This window comes from Clarias gariepinus, chromosome 2 (genome assembly GCF_024256425.1).
Source record: "Clarias gariepinus isolate MV-2021 ecotype Netherlands chromosome 2, CGAR_prim_01v2, whole genome shotgun sequence".
Classification (NCBI taxonomy): Eukaryota; Metazoa; Chordata; class Actinopteri; order Siluriformes; family Clariidae; genus Clarias; species Clarias gariepinus.
In genome coordinates, this window is record NC_071101.1 from 25127789 (window position 1) to 25153518 (window position 25730).

At 40.8% G+C, this 25730-nt stretch overlaps 1 protein-coding gene across 1 annotated transcript in view; it reads right to left on the reverse strand.

Annotated features, from left to right (window-relative positions):
- scaper (S-phase cyclin A-associated protein in the ER) overlaps positions 1–25730 on the reverse strand; it is a 96942-nt gene that overhangs the window by 52467 nt on the left and 18745 nt on the right. The window contains exons 3-19 of the mRNA XM_053489479.1: positions 23528–23604; positions 23138–23335; positions 15019–15119; positions 14454–14570; positions 12578–12705; positions 12245–12483; positions 11417–11719; positions 9226–9393; positions 9083–9149; positions 8881–8998; positions 8463–8574; positions 6841–6981; positions 6384–6539; positions 6100–6242; positions 4914–4995; positions 4640–4792; positions 1791–1898 (exon numbers count right to left, since the gene is read on the reverse strand). Of these exons, the coding sequence (XP_053345454.1) occupies positions 1791–1898; positions 4640–4792; positions 4914–4995; positions 6100–6242; positions 6384–6539; positions 6841–6981; positions 8463–8574; positions 8881–8998; positions 9083–9149; positions 9226–9393; positions 11417–11719; positions 12245–12483; positions 12578–12705; positions 14454–14570; positions 15019–15119; positions 23138–23335; positions 23528–23604 (2411 nt within the window). The remainder of the gene's footprint in view (positions 1–1790; positions 1899–4639; positions 4793–4913; positions 4996–6099; positions 6243–6383; positions 6540–6840; positions 6982–8462; positions 8575–8880; positions 8999–9082; positions 9150–9225; positions 9394–11416; positions 11720–12244; positions 12484–12577; positions 12706–14453; positions 14571–15018; positions 15120–23137; positions 23336–23527; positions 23605–25730) is intronic.

A 25730-nucleotide genomic window follows, 5' to 3' on the forward strand; every position in this document is an offset into this window, starting at 1 on the left:
CATTTAGATTTAAGTGTCCTTATTTACTTGTTTGATTGTGTTTTTCTCTTATTGTTTTTCCATTCTTGGCCTTGGGATGATGTTTACACCTTCGTATAAAACTGGTGTATTGCTATCTATGTATGGATTTTATTCCCCAGGTAGACTGATGCGTGCAAAATAAAATCTTCTCCAGCTGAACTCTGGTTCTGGGTCAGATCCAGAAGATCTTATTATAATTTACAACATGTGGCAGATGTGTCATATATCGGATTCTGACTCCACAATCCATTTTATTTTAATATTCCAATTTTTTTTTCATTATTATTATTTTTTTGAAACATATACACTACAAGTCAAAAGTTTAAACACACCTTCTAATTCCATGGTCTTTCCTGATTTTTATTTTCTTTCACAATGTAAAACAATGCTCAAGTCAATGAATATCAATATTTCGAAGGAATCAATAATCTTTTTGAACAGTTCATATTGAGATGTGTCTGATACTTATGCTCTGTAAAGCCTTTATAACGGCTCTTATCTGAGGTGCTGCCAATTAGTGATTTTTGAGGCTGGTAACTTTAAATGAACTTCTCCTCTGCAGCAGAGGTGGGTTTTGGTTTTGTTTTCCTGGAATGCTCTTCATGAGAGCCAGTTTCATCATGGTGCCTGATGGTTTTTTTTTTGTTTTTGCTTTTTTTCCAAATGTAACAATTGGAAAATGTTTGGTGCTGTTGTTACTTAATTATGTAATGCCATATGTGTTATTTCATGGTTTGGAAATCTCCTGTGTTGTTCTAGAATGTAAAAAAAAAAAATCACAAAACAGAAAACATTAAATTAGAAGGTGTGTCCTGGTACTGTTTAGGTTAAGTTAATCTTCTATTTGTCATGTATACATTACTGCACAGTGAAATTTTTGCTTCACATATCAAAGTTACTGTAGAAAGCTGGGGTCAAATCGCAGGGTTAGCCGTGATACGGCACCCCTGGAGCAGATTTAAGGGCCTTGCTCAAGGGTCCAACAATAACAACCTGGAGGAGATAGGGTTCGAACCACAGACCTTCCGCTCGGTAACTCAGTGCCTTAACCCTCTGAGCCACCACATTTCCCTATAATTTTACAGGTGGTGTGCTCTAAACTATAACTATTCAAACGTTGACAGGCATCACAGCATCCTGTAAATATTGAATCAGGATATTTAAATGACTGTGATACGAACGGAATAGCAATACAAATCAAATCTGCACCTAGGTATCGTGATAATATTGTATTGGGAGGTCCATGGTGATTCCCGTCCGGTCCACTGTTTACTCTTCTGTCAGGTAGAAGAAAAAGTGTCGCGGTGATGAGTCAGACATTAAAAATGAAGAAGAAAAAAAAAAGGAGATGAAGGACATGTGGAGGCCAAAGGTGCAGCATATAGCACCAAAAGTTGTCAGCTCTACAAAGATCTGAGTGCAGGAGGCAATCTCATATTGCAGCGAGCAGGTCCCTGTTTAACGAGACACATCTACTAGACAGCCACTTTGTTAACAAAGACGTACAGGGACAAGGGGTGATCTCACCCTTCCACTGTGTCACTGAACTCAACAGACATTTATTGTCTCACTGACACAAGGAACATTAGCGAAATACTGTATATTAACATATAGTTAAACTTCACGCCAGATGGTCTTCTGTGTTTAGATAGATCATGCTCTAATAGGCACTGTGGTTGGTGAATGTGTTATATTTATTCGTTTTTTTCTGTTCCTATATGTTCTTGTGTCACTGGTTTGATATGGAAATAGTTCAGCTGTCTACTTACCACCTCCTCATCTGACAGCTCTCTTCCCTGGATGCTGCTGCTTTCCCTCACTGCCTGCTGGTGCCTCTTCCCCTTGATGTGACTGAACAGGTGCACCTCGGAGGTGATCTGCAAAGACACAGTTGAAAAGTCAGGCATAGGAAAACGATTCCAAGGAAAGCCAAGTGAAAAAAAGATATCAATATCTTTAACAACGACGGCGTCAAGCTCGCAATATGTCCTTCAGCATGTTCTTCGGCGTAATGCCGCGGGTCTAAGATGACGAAACGATTATTACAATGAAAAGTTTACTTCAAAGTAAAATCTAATCTGACATCTGCAAAGTAGCGTAAAAACGTCTATTAAAAGCTGAAACATCAAGGCAAACTGTGCATAAAGGCATAGAGAGGTCCCAAAAAAACAAACAAACAAAAAAAAAAAACGCAGGTTTGAACCATTTTGAGCCTCGGGCGTTTTTTTTGGATCACGTTTCAATGCTTGTGCTTTCATTGACAGAAGAATTTCTTACTTTCGATACTGGTCTGCTTTAAAAAGAAAAGATTTAATGCATAATTCCATAAACCTGATAACAAAGTGGAGATGCAGGTAAAAGAGGACCGTCATAAGACGACTGGCATTGTTTGTCTCTTGGTTTTGGACGTGAGCCCGAGCACGATGGCCTGTGTTTAATGTCATTAAGCAGAGTGCTTCCCTCTGACCTAAAGATGATGGCTGGAGTCACTGACTGGCCAAGGTCATCTGACATTTTAACAAGATTTCATTCTCCCCGAGCGCTTAATCTGATGTCTGTTTGAAGCCCCAAGGTGTCTGGCCCTCGTTGCCATGAAAGCCCGGCCTGCCTCGGATAAATGTGCCTGCATGTGATTTGCTGCCTGTCACTGATGAAAGCACGTTCATGACCAGTCATAAATCTCCAACCTGACTTCATGTTTAATTAATGCAGTTAAATGCTCATTTGAATGCCTTCTCTTCGGACATCTTCCCAATTATTCTGCGCTCAGCAGTTTTCAGGACAGTGCCTGCTAAAACAACCAACAGAAGGCTACAGGACTAGTAGAGAACCACAAGAAAACATGAGGACAGTGTGTGCAAATCAACCTAGATTTAAAAGTTTGAAACAAACTGATGGGCAAATGTAAGTCACTGAAGTATCAGGATATTTCGTTTTTTTTAAAGCATGGAATTAGAGTGCATCCGGAAAGTATTCTCAGCTCATCACACAACACCCCATAATAACAACATGAAAAAAGTTTACTTGAGATTTTTGCTAGACCTCCGAGACAGAAAATATCTGCCGCTTTTAAGGTCCCAATGAGCACAGTGGCCTCCATCATCCGTAAGTGGAAGAAGTTTGAAACCCCCAGGACTCTTCCTAGAGCTGGACAGCCATCTAAACTGAGCGATCGGGGGAGAAGGGCCTTAGTCAGGGAGGTGACCAAGAACCCGATGGTCACTCTGTCAGAGCTCCAGAGGTCCTCTATGGAGGGAGGAGAACCTTCCAGAAGGACAACCATTTCTGCAGCAATCCACCGATCAGGCCTATACTGTATGATAGAGTGGTCAGACGGAAGCCACTACTTAGTAAAGGGCACATGGCAGCCCATCTGCAGTTTGCCAAAAGGCACCTGAAGGACTCTTAGACAATGAGAAACAAATTCTCTGGTCTGATGAGACTCTCTGGCCACTTTTAAGATTGGTAGTCGTATCTGTGGGTTCCTCAACAGCCGACGCATGATCAAAAAAATAATAATTCTATAAAGAAAAACTTCAGCTTACAAAGATCTTAAATGTGTGTGTTTTGGGGTCATATTTTTTCCATGTAATGGATGAGAGACAGAGGGAAAGGGATAAAGAAATAAAGAAGGACAGTGAGATAAAGTTTGTGTATGAGAGAGAAAGAGGGCAGGATTCCATGACAGTCCAGTTTCTTTTGAGTTGTTTGGATATTGTTGAGATTTGAAAGTGAGATGAAAAGTATGGACTGAATAAATACAAGACCGGAGGAGCCGCTAAAGTCCTGCCAGTCTCCTGAGTCTGCTTCCACGCATACACGTCACCGTTCTATTAAAAGAATAGATTTTCTTATCATTCTCTAACAATGGTAAAGAATTATTGTTAGTTCATAATACTAATTACACTAAAAAGAGTCTTAGTAACAGAACAGTAACAGTCATTAAGGAGACATGTTCTTTTTAATTATCTAGGAAAACGTATCAGCCTTAAACATGTTCCTGACAGCATTAATTTGTGTGTGCGATGCTACATACAGTATACAGCTATCTTTATTTCACGTTGTGTATGGTTGTCCTGGATGGAATTATTTCTAGCTTTGGTTTTTTAACACTGAATACATAGTGGGTACGCTGGATATACATTTGGGCATATACATATAAAGCATTATTAAAAGACCGTTCAGATGACGCCTAATTTCATCATGACAGTTTTTTTCAAATTTTTATGACCCACCCAAAACATTTCACAGAAAACCTCCCGAATCTGCAACATGGCAGATTTTAAATAGTCGATTCTTACTGTCCTGATCGGTGGACTGACTATCCATATTATGTCCTATGTGAGTATGTGTGCTCCTGTGTTACAACATGCTGTTCAGATACTGTATGTTTTGTACCAAGTGACTTAGTAAGGTCTGACTTAGTAAGAGTGACTTTTACAGCATGAGGGCGATCAGACATGAACCCGACATCGTCAACTTAAGATTCGTACGATTCTCTGAAATGGGTACATGTCTGAAAGCAGTTTTTAGAAAACTAATCAACACTTTCTGTCCAATCAGAAGTAAGAAAATTTGAACTGACATGGAATGTTTATCTGTCGATTGAGTCTCTTACCACAACACTACAGAGGGAGCAATGTTTCTTGCGCTCGTAGGGGGTAAGTTTGGGAGCGTAGTCTGTGTTGGCGTGTCTGCCACTGCTCAGCTCAGCCGCCTTCTCTTTCCTCTGCTCAATCTGTTCCATGTGTCTGCGGCTGCTCTCGTCATGCTGTGGTCGGTGTGTGGAAACAGAGATAAGAACAGAACGTATCAGAACCCCAGGTGGGTCCTACAGTACATGCTGAATGGAAACGCCACTGTTCGAATAGACGTGAAGTGAAGCAAGTTGCCTTCATTTGAATCTTCTTCTGAAGCTCCTCCATGGCCTCCTGCTGAGCAGCACTCAGGGCAGCCAGCCGCTCCTCACGGTCTCTGCAGAAAACACACACAATATGCAAAATTAGATAAAAGTTTTATGTAGCCTTTATTCACTGTGAAGTGCTCTAATCGCAAACTTTTCCTCGCTTCAACCAGAAAAGATCTGACATATATAAAAAATAACGGTTTTAAACACCGTCGGGGAGAGAAAAAACGAAAAAAAAATAAGCTAATCGAAATACTGCAATCAGGTTGAAAACAGGTTCAAGGTAGAGGCGGCAGATGTTACAACCAATTTGGTAAACAAGTACTGAATCTTAATGCTAATAAAAGTCTCTAACAGCAGCTATACCAGACATGTGTGTGACTTTTGAGAATGAAACGAATATACATTTTTACAAAGTCTGCTAGTTTAGTGCTTTTTGTCAGATGTTATTACGACGTACTGAAGTATAATTACAAGCACCCCTTAAGTGTCAAAGGCTTTTATTGACAATTACATGAAATTTATGCAAAGAGTCAATATTTGCAGTGTTGACCCTACTTTTTTAAGACCTGGCATGCTGTGAATCAAATTCTGGGCCTCATACTGACTGATGTCCATCCTTGCATAGTCAATGCTTGGAGTCTGTCAGAATTTATGGGCTTTTGTTCGTCCACCCGCCTCTTGAGGATTGACCACAAATTCTCAATGGGATTAAACTCTGGGAAGTTTCCTGGCCATGGACTCATAATTTTGACTTTTCGTTTCCTGAGCCACTTACTCATCCCTTTTGCCTTACGGCAATGTGCTCCATTATGTTGGAAAAGGCATTGCTCATCACCAAATTGTTCTTGGACGGTTGTGAGAAGTTCTTCTCGAATGATGTTTTTGTACCATTATTTATTCATGGCTGTGTTCTTAGGCAAAACTGTGAATGAACCCACTCCCTTGGCCGAGAAGCAACTCCACACATGAATGGTCTCAGGATGCTTTACTGTTGGCATGACACAGGACTTTTTTTCTTTAGCAAAACAGGTTTACAGGGCATCTGGTTTAGGCTGAGGGTGCACTTTTAAGTAGAATTAGACATAACATCCTTTAAACATTTTTATTACACTTTTGGAAAGAAACCACCAAACACAGGAGTAGGCAAAACGTCCAGTACTGGTTCGCACCTTGCTCTCTCACGGGCTGCATCCTCCCTTGCCTTCTGATTTTCCTGACGCTGCTGCTCTATCCGTGCCTGCTGCTCTCGTCTCTTCAACAAGATCTCCTCCACCCAAGCCTGCCGCTCTGCCTCTAGAGCCCGCTTACGTTCCTGTTACACAACACACACCCAAACATGATTTATATGAGAGAATTGAAAAATATTAACACACATGGGAAGAAGAAAGAACACCGAGAAAGTATTAAAGGCTAACACATAGGGTAAGGGGTATAAAAATAAAAAAAATCCAACCTGCACAGCTTCATCTCTGGCTTGCTTCTCCTCTTGTCTCTTCTGACGCTCCTCCTGTAGCTCACTGAGTCGTTGTTGGTACTCGTTCAACTTGGCCAGCACATCATGCCTCTTATTCTGAGCCTCCAGTGTGTTTATGAATGCAATCTCATTCACCTAGACAAGTGATCAGGATTTATGTTTAAAATTATTGCATCAGTCATCATTAAATATTTTATCCTAGTCATGGTCGCAGTAACTTTGTGAGCCAATAATATAAATCTTGTATACAAGCCAAGATGGGAACATTATAAGATGCACACAGACACCACTAGGGGTATTTTAGCATTGCCAATCTACCTACTAACATATATCGGAGATGTGGTAGTGTACGGGATCAGAACCCACAGCAAGAACATGCACACCGACCGCAATCTCTACCATCCAAGCAAACATATATGACCTGCGACATCCTTACCTTTGCCTCTTCTTCCTGCGCCTTTTTCACAATAGCCTGGAGCTGCAGCTCCCGCTTGAACTCTGCATGGACCAGCTTCTCCTCCATCATCTTCCTTCTCTGATCCAGCAGCTGCTCCTTCCACTTCCGCACCTCCTTTTCCTGCAAATCAAAGGTGGGACAGCTGATAAAAGTCCATTTCAGGTTTAAAAAACTTCCTGGCTGTCCACTTATTAAAGAGCACCAACTTAAATAAGCACTAAATTAAACAATTAACAAGATGTGATTTCCATGTTAAGTTAACTCCATGCTTACAAGTCTTTAACCTGAAAGATGCAAAATGATATGTACATGATGGAGACTAGAAAGCTCTTTTATAGGTCCATCTGAGTACAAGCATTTTGTCAAATGTTGTAAATGTATAGTAAAATATTGCATGATTATACTTAAAGTTGTTCTCACACCTCATAATGCAATGTTTACAAAATGTGTGTGTGTGTGTGTGTGTGTGTGAGTGTGTGTGAGAGAGTGAGAGAGAGAGAGAGAGAGGGAGCTTTGGCAGTTAGGGACACATTTGAATCCTGATCCAAAAACAACTCTCCCAAGCCCTGGCAGCCTCTGTCATCACATGCTTGTGTTCTTAACACCTGCTCTCTAAAGAGCATATCGCATGTTAATATTCGGCTTCAGGCACTGGCGTGTAAATATACAAGATTGTTTCAAATTTCCTTCATCTCATGTAGAATGAAAGAAACCAAAACAAACCAGTTAAAGAGCAGCTGATTAAAATACTGTACTCGTTTGACATAACTCGTCCTGTTTCGCTAAAATATCTGAGCCAGGATTTTATGCTGCTGTCGTAGTCAGGCCCAACCGTCCTTCAGCACTGGGACAACTCAATCACTTACTCAATATACCGTTTTATCCTGTATACAGGGTCGCGGAGGGGCCTGGAGCCTATCCCGCGAGGCATGAGGCAGGGTATACCCTGGATGGGGTGCCAATCCATTGCAGGGCACACACTCGTACACACACACTCTCACATTCACACAGTTAGGGCAATTTGGGAACACCAACTAGTCTAGTGCATGTCTTTGGACTGTGAAACTCAAGGAAACCCACCAAGCAGAGACCTCTCAACCCTGGGGGTACAAGGCCACAGTGCTAACCACTATTATAAAGATAAACAAGCCAAGAGCGACTGTGGCAAGTAAAAACTCCCAAAGTTGGCAATAGGAAGAAACCTTGAGAGAAAGTAGATAACAGATTTTGATTGATTGCGGTCATAATAAGTATTAGGAGAATGAAAGTTCAGTATAACAGAAGAGGTGTTTAAGTTAATATGGAATCCACTTTCATTATTGGAGGCTCAGGTACAAAACTTTTGTTGGAATCTTAGACTTAAACTATTGAGCGACTGTAGACACAAGTCATCAGAGAACAGCTGTCTGCATCAGGCGAGTCCAAGACCATCGTCATGGTCAAGCGGAACCATAAGCAGACCACACAGGCCTCCATGTGACAAGATCTCCAATCAGAAGCAGAGCAACTGGATGTGTCCGAGAGGTCCAGAGGCCAGAGTAGGTCTAGATCACTAACAGCTCAGGAGTGCCATGTGAGAACAATATTTATTTAAGACTCACTCTTTCTAAAAGTTTCTGCAGCTTGTGGTTTTTCTCCTCTTTCAGCTTGTCTCGCAACTGTTGAGCTTTAAGCTGCTTCTCTTCATGTTTCTTCTTAGACTCTGCGATGGTTCTGGCAATAAACAAACCAACACCAGCAGTCAAAATACCTTCAACCTGCTGCACAAAAATACTACTACTTATGGAAGGACTCAAATATAAATGCTTATTTTCCTTCCAAATCATAGCTCCTAAAGCAGTCAGTTTTAGATCAAATAAAATATTCATATAATCATTGCTCCAGTTAAAAGAAATTTTTATTGACATATCTATATATATAGCCATATATTGACAAAATCATTACTCTAAAACTCCATTGATTTTGTTGCCTGCTTCCTCACACTAAAAGATAGCTGTTATACAGAAGCCCACTTAGTACCTTTTGCGTGATGGTGAAGAGAGCTTCTCATGCATGTGGATGCCGTGACCAGGAGGCCGAGACGGCTCCTCTTCCACTATGTCCCCCCATGAGGTGCTTTGACGCCAGGGTTCTCGTGCTGCACGTGCCATGAGAAACAGCAAGTCAAAAAATGTGTCCCCAAACACACAACTACTGTCACATTTAGAAACAGAAGTATTACCTTCATAATCAGCCAACATCTCACTCCAGTCTAAGTTAAGTCCACAACCACCGCTTCCAATAGCAACCTGTGTTAAAAGAAAAATTGGTAAATAATAATAATCTGTAAAGTGTGGACAAAGTAAGATGAGATGGTTTCCTCACTGAAAAATCATTCTCGCTGTCCCTCTCCAGTTCGTTGTTCTCGGCTTGGATCTCCCGCGTGAGTTGCTCCTCCTCAGCGATGGCACTGGCGATGGCCTCCTCGTTAGCCTTCTCTAGCCGATCGGCCAGCTCCTCCTTCTTAGCCAGCACCTCAGCCATGGACTGGGGCTGAACACAGGCAGGAAAAATCACTCACAGAACCGAGACACTGCAGCAGTAACAAGCTGAACTACAACCAAGCCTCTTGAAGCATGCCACGAGCACAAATCATTTCATCTCAAAATAAGGAACGATTACGAATTCTGATATTTTGATACTGAGCAGAACTGTATTTTTTTTTTAAATGGCATCAGGAAGAAGCAATAATCACTCTATGAAATGAACATGATTACAATGAAATTCAAAACACAGGCAGGCACCATAAACACAATCAATCACAAAAACCACACACGGGAAAGCATACCAAAGTCATGCATGAGACATCCAAGGTGAGGACATGACCGAAGCCTCTACAAGGCAAGGACTTACTGTTTATACTTCACAACAATGTTCGTCTCTGACTCAGCGCACCTATATTACAATGTCAGTTTTAAAGAAAGCGATCCGCTTTCTGTGACTATCTTCATTAGACTGATGTGTTTTCCTTTAAGGTACACTTCCTTTTAATCAGCGGGTACCTGCTCTTCACCCAAAGTTATTTACAATACAGCTGAGCCGGGGTTGGGGGGGGACTGGCCTTGCAAAAGCATAACCATGGCAGCTTAGCGGTGCCAGGGTTTGAACTCGCAGCCTTCTGAACAGTAGCCCGAGCCTGTCTTAATGCACCTGTGAGTCCGCATTACTCTCGATGATTAGCAAATTATTGAAATATTTTGTAAAAGAATCCCGGTTGAACCCTAGCACTTGACCTCAGCTTCTTAAACTGGCGAGTGAGCAGTATGCCGAGTGTCAGTTTCGGAGCACCCATGCAGGACGATGGAGACCGGGCAGCGCTGGGATCAGTGTGACACTTCATCCTAATGAGCATAATGAGAGAGAGATTTCTCTCAACACTGTGCCTGTTAGTCTGAAGCAGGAGTCTAAACAGAGCTGGGCTTATCTCAGCCACCCAGAGAGCTGGTGTCTGGACCTCTGTAGCAGCAAGACCAGGTTCCTCTATGATCTGGTCTTAGATAGCACTCCCCCAAGGCCATTTATGTGCCATCCATCTCTATAGTTTCAGACAGGCTTTTGGTGTGCTGTTGAGAAATGGATGACAGTAGCTCAGGCAGAGAGGAGGGAGGCTTAAGCCTTAATTAACCCCTGAGAGGTTACATGTGCCAGAAAGGCAACCCATGGTATAGTGAGGGAGAACTGCTCCACACCAAATACTACTGACTGAAAACATGCCTGTGTAACTTCAAGGAATTAAACACTGTAAAGCGATAATAGCATGCACTTGACATACACTCAGCAAACATATCCTCATCCAGTGGCATGTCATTTTACTCTCGTTACATAGTACAAGCTCGGCTTTTGTGTGGGGTTTTTTTTTTTCGTTGTAAATCTTTTAAACATCATAATGGATTGGCAGGTCAGAGGGCTCGGGACAAAATCGCTTACAGAATATAGTCTGAAACTTCAGCTTGTTCAAGTGCCTGTGAATCAACACCACTACGCTAACAAGACCAGGCAAGCCTAGCTTTTGTTAGACTGCAGTTTAAACTCGGTGACACCACTATAGCAATCTTAAAAACAATGCAACTTCAGAAGCATTAGACACTTGTTATAGTCGTCTTCCCTCGAGTGTCTTTCTAGCTTATCTGGAATTGCTGGATACACATCTCCACTTTCCAACAGCCCTCTAAAAAAGGTACTTAATACACTAATGAGCCACTTCTCCAGGCTCATCATGGGATCTCCATTGTGACAATTAATGCCAATAAAAGGTTTGGACACATAACTGCTCATAAAATAAATTTCTAAATAAAAATGAAAAATTAATATATTACCCAATATCACTCTGTTTTATATGTCTTATCTAATAGCAGTATGCGCACTACATTTTGTATACATCTGGTATCTCTTTAACCTGCTTCATGAGTAAGTTTCATGCCGCTGTGGCTGCTAAGGTTATGCTGCTGTGGCTGTTTTTGGGATTGACGTTGTTTAGGCGAGAGCTCTGCCCCGGCCTGTGTCTCTCAGCACTCACGGTGGAAAGCTCTGTGGGGTCCAGCATGCTCTCCAGTTTCACTTCTGCCAGGGGAATATGGGTCACTGCTGCTGTCACTGCTGCCCCTTCTTCAGCAGCAGATGGTGCCGTGACCCAGCATGCTGCCCTCACCGGCTCCTGCTCCCCTCCAACAGGTTCGGCAGCAGGCTCCTCCGACTGAGGAGACGATGGAGGAGGAGCTAGAGCTGGAGTTCGGGTTACGGGCGAAGAAGGAGCTGGAGGGGACTTGGATATAGGGGGTGGCACACACTTGTTAGACTCTTGATCACTGTCTGATCTGGGCTGCATTAACACACAACACACACACACATATTTACATACACATTTACAAACAAGCATATCATCTGCCTTCTTCCAAGGAAGCTTCATGGAAGATGATGATTGGGCATGTGTAAGGCAACATAAGTAATGTATCATGCAGCTGAGGAAACAACATGCTGGAGGGAAAAAGCAGTTACATGCAATAAACATGTAATATGCAGCAACAGCAAAATTAAAATCGTAAAACATGCAAACATTTATTTTATTAAACCAACACTGGAGCGTGTGCAGTGCATGTCACAGAATCTATACATATTTCATTCATATTTCAAGACCTCAAATGATATTTCTAATTCTGCGGTCTTGCGATGTATGTACGAAAATCAATGCCTGATCAACTGATACGGCCCTGTCTGGACTGTGTGTCTGTGAACAGCCCAAAACACAAACAGAGAGGGCAGATAAACTCTAACGTTACAGAGCCCTCAACTCTTCCTTCTGCCCCTGAATTATTGATGGGTGGGGGCTGCTGATTGACGTCATTACCTCGAGGACTGAGGCCTTCTCACACTCTGGCTTTTGCTCTGGGGAGATGAGCTTGCTGTCCCCCTGCTGCTTCTCTGGCCTCTGCACATTATTCTGCACTTGCTGGTTCTCTTTATTGCTCGCATCTTTGGGGCTGACACGAGCCAGCACTGGACTGACCTTGGCCACCATCGTAATGGCGCGAGGCTTCATAGAGCGGCCCCGCTGCACTGTCTCCCAGCCCTCGGCATCTTTTTTGCCTGGTGATAAACACCATATACACACAAAGCATATTACTTCAACAGGACTTGAAGACTAACACATTATAAAAGTCCATAACTGATTAAGAACTACCTGGTTTCTCTGCAGGAGCTGAAGCGTTTTGGTTGGATACGGGCACAGCCTGCGAGCACTTCACCCGATCAGCGTAGCTGTGTCCTGAGTGAGTGAGACACGCTACACCAAGAGTGGCAGGAGGACCGCTGTACAAAATCACACAAGCATTCTGTTCAAGCATTTAAAAAAAAAAAAAAAAAAAGCAACAAAAGTTGAGTTTCCATCATCGTTCTTAGAGGGAACAAGAAAAATTGAGAAAGTTCAAACTGAAGAGGTGCTGTTCTTTGTTCTATTGCTAGTAGTTTATTAAAACAGTTAGATAGAGACAGTAAATAGATATGATTGATCAGATCAGACAGACAGATAGATACTTTATTGATCCCAAAGGAAATTCCAGAAATGACACTGTTAATTATAGTTTTTATCTTATTATGGCATTTAACTGGACCTAAGAACCACTGTTATACCTTTGGAGGTACCTTTAAATTGCAATTAAATTTTATCATTTATAACTATCTACAACACACATGCTTATGATATTTTTGACTTTTTGATTTTTGAAAACTGTTCTAAGATATAGAAGATAACTGACTGTTAGCTGAATGCCAGTTGCTTTTCCTGTAAAGTTCCAATCCTGGTCCAGCAGACTTTTAGTGTTTTAGTGCTCCCACTAAAGGGCTATTAATTAGCTAATTATGGACCGTTTAATTTGGGCTGTTTAGTAGCTAAAAATGTGCAGGACAAGGGTTACCTCAGGGAGCATTTGTATTAGCTGAATCGAGGGACGGATAATTTCCCGTTTCTGTAACTACAGCACAGAAAACCAGGGTTTGTTTCAATAATTCCTATAAAATTTATGGGTTCCTAAAAATGGCTTTCTGCCCCTTTATTAATGTCATGCTGTATGGTAGCATTCACAGGCTATCTGTCTTTTACAGTCGTGTCAAGGTGGTAGTTTCGATACGGTCTCTGTTGTTACTGTGTAATGAAAGAGATGCTGCGGACATGGATCGTTTCCATCCTCTTCGTCATTCTCTATGTCACACTATGGTGGAGACTTGATATGCCCCACAGTACGTGTTTATACGGAAGTCCTGACATAAACAACCAACTTGAATTTTGTACACTGCTGTCTCTTTCACTAAATTGTAATCAGTTTATGAGACTAATGACAGGGGAAGGAGATGGACACTCGTACTCGCTGCCCCTAGACCAGTCAGTGGTAACGAGAGCACATCACACACTCCCAGCATCCTGTATCAGTGAGGACAGAGGATTCAAACAACAGCTACCAAGTCAGCCTAACAGCCTCACCGCTTGATCAATATCCATTTCCTGAGGCATCTGATTACAGTGTAATGCAGGTATTGAACTTCATGCTTCAGCAGTCTTCAACCACACTCATATCTGCACCTCCTACAGTCTCGGAGAGAAGCCGCGGAAAAACCCGGAAAAAATCGCATTAAACAAACGCTTGGGCCTCACAGATCGATCTTGCAGCTCTTTCAGACAATGCGTATCTTCTCTCCAGCCTAAGGCCAGGGCTCTCTATGTATCATATCTGCTATTGATTTCTTAATTTAGCTATTCAGTACCCTTTTAATTGAATTATCAATCCTTTTCCTTTTACACTACCAGTAAAAACCACACACACACACACACACACACACACACACTAATGGAGCGAGACAAATATCAAGCGTTAATGTAGGAAGTGGAGTTTCCCCATATCAGGCATTAGACATTGTTTGCTAAGCGAGAATATGGTCTCAATTAGTGGGAAGTAGGATGGGATAATGACTTGTGGTTAAACTCCAATTATGAGCTGAACTTTCTGTGGTGGGAAAAAAAACAAACAGAGATTTAGATTCGGCACTGAAGTGAAAACTCTTACCCGAAATTTAGGGAGCGGCGAACGCTGGGAGATGGAACAATTCTGTCTTTTGAAGGACTAGGCATGACGTGTCGTCCAGGGGACATCTTGCGAACCTCCCATGCCAAAGAAGTAGGCCTGGTAAGATCATCAACACTGATTCAGGCATTATTGTCTGTTACACTAAACCCTCATCCCATAATGGATGCTTTAACCGAGAAACTAAATATTCTGCAATTTTGTTAAAGCTGATTGCTGGGATTTAAAACTACTTAAATCTTTGCAGTCATCATTTTTCACTCACCAATAAAGTGTAAGATATACTTTATACTGTGGGGAAAAGAAAAAAAAAGTGTGCAAAACTTGATCAATAAGGAGTCTGTGCTAAACAGGGGAGCAACTTAAAAGCTCGGGTTTATACCTTAATCAATGCGTTGTGTTGGTGTTGTGGTAATTTCAGCCATTCAGTTAAAGAGAAACCAATAAACTGGCGGATCCCCTTAAATTACAGCTGTTCCTATTGATCCGCTGCAACTGGAACACTGATGTAAAAGACTCCCCAATGTGCATATGTAGAACAGATCACCTGTTTTGGGCATCCGTTTTCTCCAGCTTCTCCTGCAGCTGGATCCAGTCAATGAGAGCTTTAAAGTCCCGTACATAGTTGTCCAACATCATCAGAACTTCCTAAAAGAAAACAGGCGCAAATGAAGGATAACTGAAGATTCCGTTTATTTATGCAAAGATTAGGGGAAAAAAAAGTGATTCATAGGAGAAGTAGTGCATCATTACAGTGAGGAAACACAGATTCAGTTATTCATGGTGGTTGACTGATTCAGATATATTACATCCATATTTGGAGTAATTTTTTTTCAGGGGAGGACAATTGCCAACAAAAACAGTGCGGAATATCAGACACTTCAAAAAGGAAAGTTAGTTTAAAGACCGCCTCCATGGATATTTCCCTAGATTTTCTGCAATGAAATATTGACAAATATAGTTTAGAACCGTTGTTATAGTGTTAACTTGTATCACTCATTCCTTCCGCTGTCCAAATGGCCAAGCTTTCGATTTCTTTTTTCTGAAACTTCATATAAATAAATAAATTTACACACAACATTCTGTTAACAGGTTAACCAAACTGGCTGACCACGACCATACAATTTATAGCAGCTTACCCACATCCATTCACTTAATAGCTGGTTGGCTACACCCATTCACATTATATCAATATTGCCACACCCATTCACTTTTCAGCAAGTTAACCCCACCCATTCATGGTGTATAATAATAATAATAATTTCAAGATATAGATCTTTAAGTCAGCATGTACTGAGCAAGATTTTAAACCGTCCCAAAAAGTCAAACAAGACCGATTTTCCACCTCTGCACCCCGTCTCGGGTACGTAAATCTGAGCCAAGCTTGTCGTGGGACAAAAACACAGACCTGTGTAGCTGATCTTAAAGGCCTTTTACTAAAGCCAGTCAAGAGGGGCAAGACGCAAAGTCACAGCAGAGCCCCAGTGGAGGTCTTGATCTTCAGGCCAACAGAGGGGCTCCTGTAACCCTAAACCTCACCCCACCTCCTTCAGCTTCTGCAGACAAACAGGCTAGGGCATCGAAGAAGGGTCACAGTCACTGGAGCACAGTCAAGGAATCACTCCATTCACAAAGGACAAGAGAGGACAAAAGCGAAGGAGGGAAAAAACACCACCCCTCTTTGCTGCCTCGCTGGTCCCCCACAAGAGGTGCAGCTGAAATTACCAATTAGTTTAGCAAGAGAGGGCTGGCAAATCTGATTGAGGCTCTAATCATTTCTAGTTACTGGCGAAGGGAGCGAGGCAGATGACGGCATCTCATTGTCTGCGTGACATTCGATCCACGGGAGGGAGGGAGACTCTGGGGAATCCCTGAGCCTAAACAAAGCCGTGCAGCACAGAGCTCAGCGTGGATTCCTGCTCCAGCATGGATTACTTCAGACCTTCAACCACTACCTAGCCCAAGAACTTCTGCCAAAGCTGAACTGAAAGACATGACATCTGAGCCAGTGTGGCCGCAAAGCTGAACATTAATCCTCTGGGCCATATAGAGATGCTCGCCAACATTTATAGACTTTTAGGACTATCCTAGTGCCCTAAATACCACTGCCGAACACATACTCTCCTAACAAAAGATTTCTTAAATAATAATAATGATAGGTTTTTTTTTATTAACTCTAATCTGCAGCTAAACCTCATTTAAGCGTGAACAGAGATGCCATGCAGATAACTGTCCTGAAATGCCAACGTATACCTGAGGAGGCCTGACATACTGTACAGTAGGAGGCTAGAGACGCCGTGAAACAGGCATGTATGAGATTGATGGTTGTGCTGGTGGGAGGAGGAATTCAGAGAGAAGCACCACAGCACATCTGATTTATCGGAGACTAAAGCCAGCGAAAGATGCAGAAATGCTGCAGGAATCAGGGCTGGCACAGAGGGTAGCCGTGGTTAGACTTACAGGGAATAATGACTTTGTCTGGCTAAGCTTCAAAAGCCTTCATAAGTCTTGGATACACACTGACACTCAGCTAATTGCACTAAATACTTATTCATTAGATGGTTATTTTCTTTAAATACAGTGGCATCCCTGTTACTAATTTGAAATTCAATTCAATGAATTGCTCTTATGTAAAAATCACAATATGGACCTGTGTAATTATTTAATCACAAAAGGCGACTTAAATTTTTTTTATAAATTACAATCGCAATATGTGTCAAAATAAAATGTTTTTTTCATGCAGTCCAAGTTTATAATAAAAAATACGTTTGTCATCAGAATGTTGGAAAAATACCAAAATGGGGTGGGAAATGCCTCACAAATGAAGGGGTTAATAAATATTTCCCAAGTGTCTCTGGTTTATTCGTTCTGACTGGGTAAGAAATGCATGTCAGCCAAGGGGCGTTTGAGGCCAATTTGTTGAAAATTACAGACACTGAAAATGTGAAATAAAAAAACCTAACAAACCGGAAAGAAAATCAAAAGGCATTACTTGAGTTGCATTTCAGATAGAAAATTTCCAAAAACATTTGAGACCTTTATTAACTTATGAGACTTATACTAACCTGTTAACCAGACTCCCCAGTTTTGTCAGTGTTTTCACGGTAAGCCCTCGACTCCTGAATCCATCACTCATTCAGGAATGAACGAATAATATAAGACCAAACGAGTAAAACTTCAAAACAATGGGGGTGACCGGGATGCATCCGCTGCCAACAACTAAAGCTGTTTCTACAATGTGACCTCGCAGTGACCTTGACCTTGCTTAGGTCAATTTCAAAATCTAAATCAGTTAATCTCTTGATACAACTCCATACAAATCCTACAAATATTCCACCCCTTTTTTTTAAGATATTACACCAAGCAGAATCTCGGAAGGATAGCAGCAACCTCATGTAATTAATAATACTGAGGCATTTATTGAATTATAAGAACATAATGGACCTAAAGAATCTAATTATAATTTACAAAATATAAAACATATATAAAGCATCATAGCAGTTTAAATTGATGACTTTTTTGAAAAAAATCAATGTGCAATATGTATAGTTTTTCTTTTTCATTTGCTCATTCTCTCTGTTTCTTAATCTATTGCTCTCTCTCTCTCTCTCTCTTTCTCTCTCTCTCTCACACACACACACAGAAAAGAGCCACATATCACAGTCTGTGGGGATATAAATCAGGATAGGGATTGAGGAAAGGCCTGATAAGAAGTAATTAGGTGTGGGTCTGCAGGTTAAAGATGTGGGCGTTATTAGAATATGCGGATAAATCATCTTACTGGAACAATCAAGTCTCTAAAAGAAAAGTTACACAGGACTGGCTCAGTGCCCTGTACTGCATCAACAAGCCCTTCTAAAACACGCTGGTGAGCCAGGAGGATTAGTGTACCAGCACTGCTTTAAAGCACAGCACTGGTTTGTCACGAGTCGACAACACAATATTGCATAAAAATACACAGGGTTTACACAGCAAGGTGCCATAAAACAATAAAACTAAATGTATAAATGCTATAATAACTCCAAAACCAACTCATTATGGTCTCCTGTTGTTGCAGCCCATCTGTGTCAAGGTGTTGTGTAGTCTGAGTTCATAAAGTATCGTGTAGTAGCCTTAACATCACATTTCCCGGTCATGTTGATTAAAAAAATAAATTACAGAAATAAAACACGGACCAGCAAACAGTACTGCTAAGCCCTAATGCCATTGACCCCTGTTTGCAGAAAACAACTGTAAAAAGTGAAAGTGCATAGATTCAGTTTTCTTGTGCCTGGTTTAGATAAATACTATATATATATATATAAAAAACACTTTAAATAAATTTTATTAAATTAATCTTTTTTTATCCACTTTCAGCCTAATTTTTCTTTTTATTAAATTTATTTCATCGGCATGTTCCATGACAGTACGGTATGTATGCAAAGATAATATTATTAATGTAGTAACAGATATTATTATTATTATTATTATTATTACTATTATTAAGGAGGAATTTAACATTTAAATAATAGTAGTAATAATAAAAATTAAGTAAAAATTGTTATAACTATTAACAATAATTATTATTATTACTACTTTTATTAAAATGTTAAATTCTAATAAATTCTAATGAACTATTATTAATCATAGTAGGATCACCAAGGAACTCCCGATACGATATCTAGGTGCTGATTCAATATGCATTTTTATTTTGTATCATGAATTATTATACATACCCTATTTTGATATTAACCTTTTTTCAGATTTTGCTTAAATTCTAAACAAATTCAGCAAATAATTCGCTACTAACACACTATTTTTGTGTAAATAGTTTTAAATGCAGATTATAGAACAACACAACATTTTTTCACCTCAAAGGTATAATATAATATATAAATTATTATTAAAAAAATTTTTTTTATAGATTTTGGAGTGATACACATATTGCCACACTAACGGACTGCGATCCGTAACTGAATCGATTCTTCCCTCCATCTCTACTTCGTGAGTTCACATAAACTTAGCCCCAATTGCCCCAGTTCCATTGCTGTAAAAGACTGTAAAAATAATAAATAAGCAACATATTATTCCTTTATATTTAAATAACAAGCCTATAATCTTAATACTGTTAAATAACGAATTTGTAATACACTAAAAAAAAAATTACGTGTAACAGGTCTGAGAATTACTGCAGTAGCTGTGTAACAGAATGGCACCATCTTTATCTGTTTTTCATTTATTTATAGACCAGAAACACTGTAGTCAGTAATTATGCTATAAAGTAGGGATCCTCAGTCCAAGGCATAACACAAGTTCATAAGTGTGATTTAATCCTGCTCTCGCAGTCATTACCTTTGTTTAATCTGTAATGATGTTAGCTCGTTCTACACTGGATGGCCAATGTTAATGGACACCTGAAGCTCACACCATCACATATATACGAGTCTTCCAGAACCTGTTGCTACAAAGGTAATTAGATACAACTGTCTAAAGTTAAGCACCGAGAGTTCTCATACACTAGAACCACGATAACAATGCCCCTGTGCATACAGAGAGTGCCATAACGACATAGTTTCCCGAGGTTGGTGTGAATCTCAAGAGTCCTGACCTCAACCCTTACTGAACACCTTTGGGATGAACTGGAACTCTAAATGTCTGCCAGACCTTCTTTCCCAACATCAATAATGCTTTCATGGCTGAATCGGCAGAAATCCCCACAACCACGTTCCAAAAAAACTAGTCGAAAGCCTCCTCAGAAAGAGTGAAGGCTGTTATGGGAGCAAAGTATCTAAATCTAAATGAATGCCCAGAGTTTTGAAATGAGATGTATAAATGAAACACAGAACTATTATGGTCTGGTGACCTTAAACGTAGCCAGCAATGGAATCCCAAGCACTACAGTTACCAAGGATGCCATTTATACATTCTACAATGGCGTACATTCACGTCACGTTTTGTTGTTGCATCACCTAAAATCCAACTCCCAAAGTGCAGCATTAGACTAAATTATGAGCCTTGTGAACCGTTCGGGCAAAAAAAAAAAAAAAAAAAACGGAGGAATTTATTTCAGCTTACCATTTGTTACTTCAAATTGATGTATTGTTGCAAACAGGCACAATGTCCATCTTACCAATGGAGATATTATTCACTTATCAAAAGGTTCACAAGCAGTTAGAGTTACTGTGTTGAGGTTACTGAACCAAGTTCATGTTCTATTGTGGGTTTATATGTACAAGGTCAAATTGAAAATTTTATTGTGCCGAATTGGTGATCGTAACCATTGGTGACGGTGAAAAATACCTTTATTTCTTATTATAATCCCCTGCTACACTAATGCACTTATCCCAGAGTTTTACTAGTGTTCAGAAAGAAAGTTGTATTTCTCTGTATGTCGAAGCCATATTGGACTCTCTGCTTCACTTCTAAAACGCTAGCCTCTCAGGAACACCTGTAATGGCCCAAACATGTGAAAATGGCCTGAAGCAACGTCAGGAATGTACAGGGGATGTCGCAATATCTCCCAGGCAAGTTCCTGCAACATGCAAGTGGTGTTCATGAATGTGGGTACAGTTCCCACCATGGTTAGGAATATTAATCATGGACATGCGGCCTTCTTTAAAATGTTTTAATGCGGCTAAGAGTCTTGTCTATAAATGTCTTTTACTTTTTCACCTTGATTTACAAGAGTTACAATTAGGTTTTTTTTTCCTTTAAAAAAATCAAAAAATCCCGGTTTGACTTGAACGCCCCTCATAGTATACAAACGTGAAGAAGAAAGTAAGCTCTGCAAGACCGTGCTCTCCCTATACTGCATTTAATAGAGAAAACCACATACAGCAACGCTCTGCACTAGGCCTCATCTGAACCATACTCACCATGATTCAAGATTACATGCCGATCGGGAATACTGAACATGAGGGATACGCGGCGGGAACCCTAATCAAGCGCTACAGCGCTGTGTACCAGCCAGGGTAAACACATGCCATGCTGTGTGGAGGCCCGACCATGCCAGTGCACACCACACTATATTAGCTGGCTCTGTGCGGCTGCCGCAGAGTAACGCGGACCTGGAAAGACAATCAAAGCACTGTGGGAACGTTTTGTGTGGCTGACTGGTGTGTGTTAGCTCAGCTAGCGGCGGTACATGTAGCTGGTTTTGCCCCCTACTTCTATAAAGCCAAAGTAAGAACAACGCCAGGGCTCCCTGTTCTGTTTAAAAAAGTGTTATCAGACGTCATCTGATAGACCCCTCACTCTGAGACCCTGGGCTTGCTCTCTCTACACACACACAAAAAAAAATGGGGGAGGAGTAGGGGGAACTTTGTTTACACAGCGTCATCAATCTGCACTCCCTCCAGGAAGGCCCTAGAGAGCGGCCAGTGATAATTCTCTCACCAGCGCACCTTCAAAGCCCTCTCTGACACAAACCAGAAAACAAAAGGAATGTTGAAAGGAGGAGGGAAAAACTGGACAAATATCCAACCTGCCCAACGCTTCATTTCCCTCTACTGGCCGCGGAATGAAACGACTGCTGTGCAACGCTTGAACTTATTTTAATCTCCGACTCGGACAGAAAAGGGTAATTCCTATCAAGAAGTTGACTCCGACAGCCGTTCCAGTATCTGACATCATTTCCTCTGTGACCATGGGGTAGTAGTAAATCTGATTGACTGCTGACTGCCAAAGCCCAATCCACATTCCTGAAGAGTAGAGACGGGGTTATCAGGAATCTTTATTGAGAGGTCAGCCAGACTTTCCTCTCAGTGACCTAGCACTGGGCTGAAAAAAAAAAAAAAAAAACATGAAAATGCCAAAGAAATTAGGCAGCACTCCCTTCTTGGTGGATTAGCTTTGGCAGGGCAGTGCATAACTTTCTCAAGGAATATTTCTTACAGCATTGGGTTATCCTTAGGTCAGTGAAAAGATTGTTGTCTGGTCGAGTGTTAAGGATTTTTAGTTCTCAAATATGAAAGAATTATAATGACACAGGCGCTGTCAGATATTTAACATTTAGCACGCGTGATTTAAACCATTTAGGCGAGTGTGTAACCCTTCCAGTCTGATGCTGCTTGCATGAAACGCTCTCAGTCCACTTCTAAGTGAAACAGCATAGCATGAACAAGAAGGTAATGTACGTGTGTGCGGCCATGTATTCATGCAGACGTATTCAGAGTGTTTAGGCTGAAGAACAAACAAAATAAATGTTGGATATACTTCATAAAATACATCACAGAAATCATAACGCAAATAAACATTTACTTAATGCCTTATCCTCGGCTCCATCTCTTCGCACAGGTTCCATGTGTGTGCTTTTAAAAAAAGTTTATTTACCTTTTCTGTCACCATCACTTCTGACCAATGAATGAGCGATTTTTGTGAACACGTTTCCCGTCCTGCTCCTTCTCATATGATGTCAAGACATGATTTTATTTATTTATTTATTTTTAACCAATCCAAATAGAAAGCGAGGCAAAAGTACACATTTCCTGCTGATCCAAAGTAGGAGGGCAGGTTAATAAACTAGAAAATGATCTATAAGCCCAAATAAAGAAACGGGTCTGTAAAGATTTTCAGTCATCCACTTAACACTGAACGTCTTTTTGTACCCAAGTCAATGTGTTTGGACGTGACAAGAAAAGTTACCATGTGAAAGCTTTATTGGGGCGTAAAAGTAATTCGGCTCCCACCTTGCACTCGACGACGCTCTGGTCCGATTCACACGTGACGTAGATCTCATCAACGGCCCGGCGCAGGTTATCGAAAAGGAAGGCCCAGTAACGGGCCCGAAGATCTACTTTGCGTGGGTGCCTGGTTTTAGTCGGGCTCTTCTCAGCTCCTTTGTCCAGCATGGATCCTGCTGCAGGTTTGCAATCCAGTCCCATGACCTAAACCAACAAACACACACACGTTAAATACTCTTACTTTACAGACATTAACTGTATAACAAAATAAATAAACAAACACATCTATAAACGGTAAAGAAGCCTGGCTTGACTTGGCCCACAGAAAGCTGGTCTTTGCTTCACTCTAGTGGTGAACAGGGATTTTAAATGAAGCTTATATAGGAAAATTCATGCCTGTTTTTTGTTCCTATGTTGTCCAGGGTTGTTGCGCTGAGGTCGTGCATTGCTGTTGTTCTGAGCCTTTGACCTTCCTGTAAGTCGTATAAAAAGTGCAGATGTTAAGCATAACAATCAGTTTTTTGAAACGGCAGTAGGTCTTAATTTGATTGAAAATTGGTGTTTACCCAAAGCGAATGCTTTAAGAGGACATTTATAACATAAACTGCAACAACAGAACATACATTTAACTGTGAGGCAAACTGATCACTGACAACATTAATATCCATTACTCATTTTAATTTTAAAGCAAACCAAACAAAACATATGCAATGCAAAACAGTAGCCTGAATTAAAGAAGCTCACAAGATACACTGCTCAGCTTAACAGCAAATCACAATTTTTCAATAATAGCTTTGTAATTATATGAATACTACAGGATACTACAATCCTATTTACAATACACAAACAACAACTTGACCCTTGTGATGGATGTCCCTCATCTCCCCTGATGCGTACGAGTGTGTTGCGTGGACATGCAAAACAGAATTCCTTAACTTGTAGGATGCATCATGCCGAATTTCTGCTTTTACTGGATTTTGCATTAAAGTGTCCAGAAATTACCAATTTGCAATTGAAATTAAAAAACATAAAAAAACTTGGTCTACAGTACATGAAAAGGATGAAGGGGTTTACATTCTTGAGAGAGCTTAAGCATGTTTGAAGGCATTAAAAAAGTGAATAATTGTTATATATTGTAATTACCATATGCAGCAGCTGGATGGTAAACATGGACTGTAAGGTGAACACAGACTCTACAAAAGGGGACAGTGCTGGATATTCCTCCTGAGGAGATTGTGGTTTTAAAACCTGGAAGAGCTCATGTAAATGTATTGCGAAGGGAACCTTTAAAGCAGACATGCCGCACATTTTCGAAAAGGTTGTCAAGAGAGCAGGTTCTGCGGTTAGCTTGGAATGGGCCTCTGATGGGCCAGGAACCATCTACTGCGCAAAACTTAAGCCAGGCAGGGGATGTGTCCAGTGGCAAGATTTCTGTCAGAGAGCTGCTCAACAGATGCACTTAGGAAATCTTTTGTGCCCACGGCCACACAGTGATTTAATACCTCTCCATGGGGACAGTTTTAGACCTGAGGGTGCCGTCTGCTTCACTGTTTTTTTCTGCATCAGCTGTCAGTTTGTGTGCATATTTATACCTCTGCATCTTGTCATTATCTATACTCAGTTTTACACTACTCAGGTCACTTTAAAAAAATTAATACTGCTGTACCACTGTCAGGGATAGCCACTGGAGGGCGCCTTGCTCCCATTAACTCTCATGTCAACCGTTCACCTGGATCTCATTCCTTTTGATTAGCCTGTTTATAAAGAGTCTTGGCCTCGAGTTGGTTCTTCGTTTTGCATTTGTCGTTCCTGCTGTATAGTTTTGTCGGTTTGCCCTACAACCATAACTTTAAGCTGATTTTAATTCTGTCCTTTCGATACTGGATGTCCAGATTCCCTTAAAGATCGAATGAGCATTGTATGTATGTATGTATGTATCTATCTATCTTTTTTTAGTACCACGTAAGTAAAACCCTTTAGCAATAATACACTATACAAACTTGAAAATATCTTCACAAAACACTAGATCCACTTTATTAGGAATACCTCTACATTTTAAGTATCCAATCAGCCAATCATCATGCGGTATCACAAAGCATAAACATTGTGCAGGTACAGGTCAGGGGCTTCAGACCTGTCGAGCCAACTGTAACAACAGATGGGTTGGTTAAGTACTCTCACTCACACACACCAGTATCTAGAGTTTTTCAGATATGTGAAAAATAACATCAAGTGAGTAGGTGACAGTAACCACTCTTGGCAATTGTGGTAAGCAGAAAAGCATCACAAAACACACAAATACAATGTTAAAGCTTGAGCAGAACAACAGCAGAAATCAGCACCAGGTTGCACTCCTGTCACCCAAGAGCAGGAATCTGTGGTTACATTGGGCACAGACTCTCCCAAACTGGACAGGGGAAGATTCCAGGGGTAGCTTTATGGTTAAGGCGTTTGACAGCAAGCTGTCACAATTTCGCCTAGAGTAAAGCCATCAACTCTCAACTGATCTGATCTATAATGACATAAATATAAGTCACTCTGAATAAGGGCGTCTACTGAATGGCAGAAATCCAATATAAATGTAAAGTTGTAAAAGACC